The sequence below is a fragment of the Suncus etruscus genome, chromosome 14, assembly GCF_024139225.1.
Source record: "Suncus etruscus isolate mSunEtr1 chromosome 14, mSunEtr1.pri.cur, whole genome shotgun sequence".
Taxonomy (NCBI): Eukaryota; Metazoa; Chordata; class Mammalia; order Eulipotyphla; family Soricidae; genus Suncus; species Suncus etruscus.
The window spans coordinates 90,336,810-90,340,694 of record NC_064861.1 but is presented as its reverse complement, the minus strand read 5'-3'; the positions used below and the strand labels follow the sequence as shown (position 1 = coordinate 90,340,694).

At 54.2% G+C, this 3,885-nt stretch overlaps 1 protein-coding gene across 1 annotated transcript in view; it reads left to right on the top strand.

The window, feature by feature from the left end:
- Positions 1–874: 874 nt before the first annotated feature.
- The window catches only part of AP2S1 (adaptor related protein complex 2 subunit sigma 1), a 9,446-nt gene continuing 6,435 nt past the window's right edge, over positions 875–3,885 (top strand). The window contains exon 1 of the mRNA XM_049787313.1: positions 875–1,084. Coding sequence (XP_049643270.1) covers positions 1,082–1,084 — 3 coding nt within the window. The 5' untranslated portion in view covers positions 875–1,081. The remainder of the gene's footprint in view (positions 1,085–3,885) is intronic.

Here is a 3,885-nt window from a genome sequence, read left to right as displayed (position 1 = left end):
CTTTAAGGAAGCTTTCAAAGGATCCTAGGAGGCTCAGTCAAGATTTTGACCTGGATGGTGCCAGGTTGTGGATCTTATAAAAAAAATTAGTGGGCCGGAGAGATAGCATGTAGGTAAGGCGTTTGCCTTTCATGCAGAAAGACGGTGGTTCGAATCCCGGCATCCCATATGGTCCCCTATGCCTGCCAGGAGTGATTTCTGAGCACAGAGCCAGGAGTAACCCCTGAGTGCCGCCAGTAGTAACCCCACCCCCCCAAATAAAATAACTAATGCAAACCCACCTCTAATCCCCAGCAACCAGATGGTCTCCTGAGCCCTGCCAGGAGTGATCCCTGAGTGCAGAGCTGAAGTATAAACCCTGAGCACAGTTGGGTGTGACCCTCACATCCCCCAAACAAAACACCCCAAATGATTGGCCCCCAACTGACTGTAGCCTCCTGAGACTCCAATCCACAAGCAACCACTTAAGTTACTCCCACATTCCTGACATAGAGCAGTGCCGCCTGATTGACATGGTTTTGTTCCTTGCAAAACAAGGGTGAAAAATAATGCCCACTTGAGTACAGTGGGTAAGATATTGGCCTTGTATGTGGTCCACCCAGGTTGGATTCCCCCAAATGATACCCCTTGAGTGAGCCCGCCAGGAGTGATCTCTGAATGCAGAGCCAGAAGTAATTTCTCAGCACCGCAGTTGTGGCCCCAAACCAAACCAAAAAAATTAAATACAGTTTAGCGTAAGCAGTTCTGCCTGGAGAGATGAAAACTACACTTCCCGGGATGCAACACGCAGCTGACCCCGACTCTTTATCTGAGCGCCCGCCACAACTCCCGGCATGCAATTGGAGAAAAGGTCAGTCGCGGTGCATGCCGGGATGTGAGTTCGGGCCTTTTTCCGGGACTCACTCGCGCGGCCGGCGAGGTCCCCCTAGAGACTACAATTCCCAGCGGGCTGTGCGCCAGGAGCCGGCGCGTTTTGCTGTCGGAAGTGCGCTCCAGCTCGGTTCCCCCCAACTGCTGCCCCGAGCCGGAGCCGCCCAGTAGCCGAGGGACCGGGGCCGCTGGGGTCCGGACAGGGGTCGCCATGGTAACGGGGCGCGTCCACGCGGGCGGACGGGCCGAGGGTGGTCCACGAGCCGCGATCGGGGCCTTGGTGGGGTGCTGGGCGTGGGCTCTGGGGATCAGGGCCGAGCCCCCGATCGAGGCCGGGAAGGGAGGACCTGGGTGGAGACTCTGGGCGCGTGGCTGCACCGAGGGGTCCCCCCGAGGCGAGGGGAGCTGTGGGTGGCCAGGCCGGGAGACGTGGGAGGCTGACTTGGGGGTGACAGTGGGGACCAGCAGGGTTGCACGTCCCCAGGAGTTGCCCACCCCCCAATGCTGGAGAGTGGGGGGACCCGGGTTGGCGCGAATTGGGGGCGCGACCGTGTTTAGATCCAACATCTGGAAGGGACGAGCTGGGTGCAGGGGTCTGGAAGCCAGAAGTAGCAGCAGCCGGACCCAAGGGCAGGATCTGGAAGATTTGTAGGGGGGCTAGGCATGGCTTCGGCTCCCTCTGACCTCCATGGGTTTGGATTGTTTTGCACTGGGATTTGGGAAAAGGGATGCATGGAATAGGGGGTCATGACACCGGAGCGGTCTCCCCCATGAAACTGCCTTTGGAGGCCAGATGTGACCTTTGGGACTGGAACTTGGGAGGCGAGGCTGAAGCCAGAGAAGGGAACGCCCCAATTGAGGCCCATTGAGGGGCCTCAGGCTTGGTCCCCAATATCACAAAAGGGTCTAAATTTCAGTGACACCTTCTGGGGGGCGTCTGGAGAAGAGTAGGTGGAGGGTAGAAGTAACTCCATTTAGTACAGTGTCGGCTTGGAGCCTGGGGGGTGTAGGAGGAGAGAGTCCCTGGCTCAGTGGTGGACTGTGAGAGAGACCAGAAAGGGGGAGTTAAGGCCTCATAGGGGGCATACAGAGCACCCCTACTTAGCTCTGCAGTCATGTGTGTGTTTCTTTTTGCACCTCACCTCTGCAGCTGCCTCCAAGCAGTCCCCTGTCTTGTCTTTCCTCCCTGCCTTTCCACTACCCTTGGCCCTGTGTGCTAGGAAGTGCTTTTTCCCTGCCTCAGCTAAAGGGGGTTCTTAGAAGCCAAGAGCAACTTCCTGTTTCCTGCTGTCCTGCCTGGCTTGGGGAGGGCAGGCAGGAAGATGTGGAGAATGAGGCTGGGAGTGAGAGAGAGAGAGCCTGAGGCCTAGAAAAGGACCTTCCTTCCACCAGGGGGCCCAGCCCCAGCTCTGATCCTAAGGTCACTCTTCATTTCTTCTTCTTTTTCTTTTTCTTTTTTTTTTTTTTGTTTTTGGGTCACACTCGAAAAACTCAGGGGTTACTTCTGACTTCGTACTCAGAACTCACTCCTGGCAGGCTCGGGGGACCATATGGGACACTGGAATTCGAACCACCGTCCATCCTGGCTCAGCTGTGTGCAAGGCAAATGCCCTACCGCTGTGCTATCTCTCCGGCCCTCATGTCTTCTTCTTACCATTGGTCATAAACACACCAATTTCAACCCAAACTGGGCTCGGGGGCAAATTTCCCAGCTGGGTTAGAGAGGGTTAGAGAGATAGGACAGAGGGAAAGGCGATGGCCTTCCAGGCTACCGACACTGGCTCGATCCTCAACACCAAATATGGTCCCCTGGGCACTGCCAGATGCGGCCCCCAAAACTAAAATACAAGCGGCAAAAGCTGGGAAAAACAGTAGAGCCATTCTAAAAAAAAATCGGACTTGGCCCAGCAATCCTACAAAGATATTCCTGGTGAAGTAAAGACGTGGTTCGCATCTATATGATTAGAGAAGGGGCTAGAAAGATTGCACAATGGGTAGGGCACTTGTTATGCATGTGGCTGACCTAGATTAGACCCCAGAATTCCATATGGTCCCACAAGTCCTGTTAGGAGTGATCTCTGATCAGAGCCAGGCTTAATCCCTGAGCATCACTAGATATATGTGAGTGAATTCAAGGTGTCAGCATCAAGACTGTGTGAGTGAAATTCAGGATGGTGACGCTGGGGGCCCAGTGCATGCAGCAGAACCAGCTGGGACCCCCAGCATTGCCTGGACCCCCTGAGCACTGCCAGGAGTAACCCCTGAGAAACTTACTGACAGTAACCCCTTAGCACTGTGGGGTGTGAACCCTCCAAAATCAAGACGCTGAAACAAGCTAGATTTGGAGACCCACAGCAGCTTTGTGGAAGGAGATGTGAAAAAAAGATTGCTCCTTGGCCGGCGAGGTGGCGCTAGAGGTAAGGTGTCTGCCTTGCAAGCGCTAGCCAAGGAAGGACCACGGTTCGATCCCCCAGCGTCCCATATGGTTCCCCCAAGCCAGGGGTGATTTCTGAGCGCTTAGCCAGGAGTAACCCCTGAGCATCAAATGGGTGTGGCCCCCCCAAAAAAAAAGATAGAAAGAAAAAGATTGATATAATGAGAGAGAAAGATCAGGGGGAGATCAGCCCCCAAAGGGCTGAGCCAGCTGCATTCCTGGAACCTCATGGTCCCCCTGAGTACAAGGGCTGACCCCCAGAATATGCACCCTGGGCTGTTGGGTGCAGTTGAAAAATACTCCCAAATATCAGGGAGGAGAGGAGTTGCTAATAGGCAGGGGGCTTCCTTTTGGGGGTGCTGGGAATGTTCTGTAGTCTGAGAACTGTGATTTCTGTCCACTTGTAAACATACAGTAACCTTTGAGCTCTGTATGTTTTCCCTGGGCAAATTTCACTGTAAGGAATATCTGTGTCCCTAAACCTGGTGGTGACAAGAAATAAATGGAATGGCAGGGCCAGGATTCAAACACAAGAAATCTATAAGGTCTTTTCTTTAGGGAGGTATGTGTGGGTGACTTTT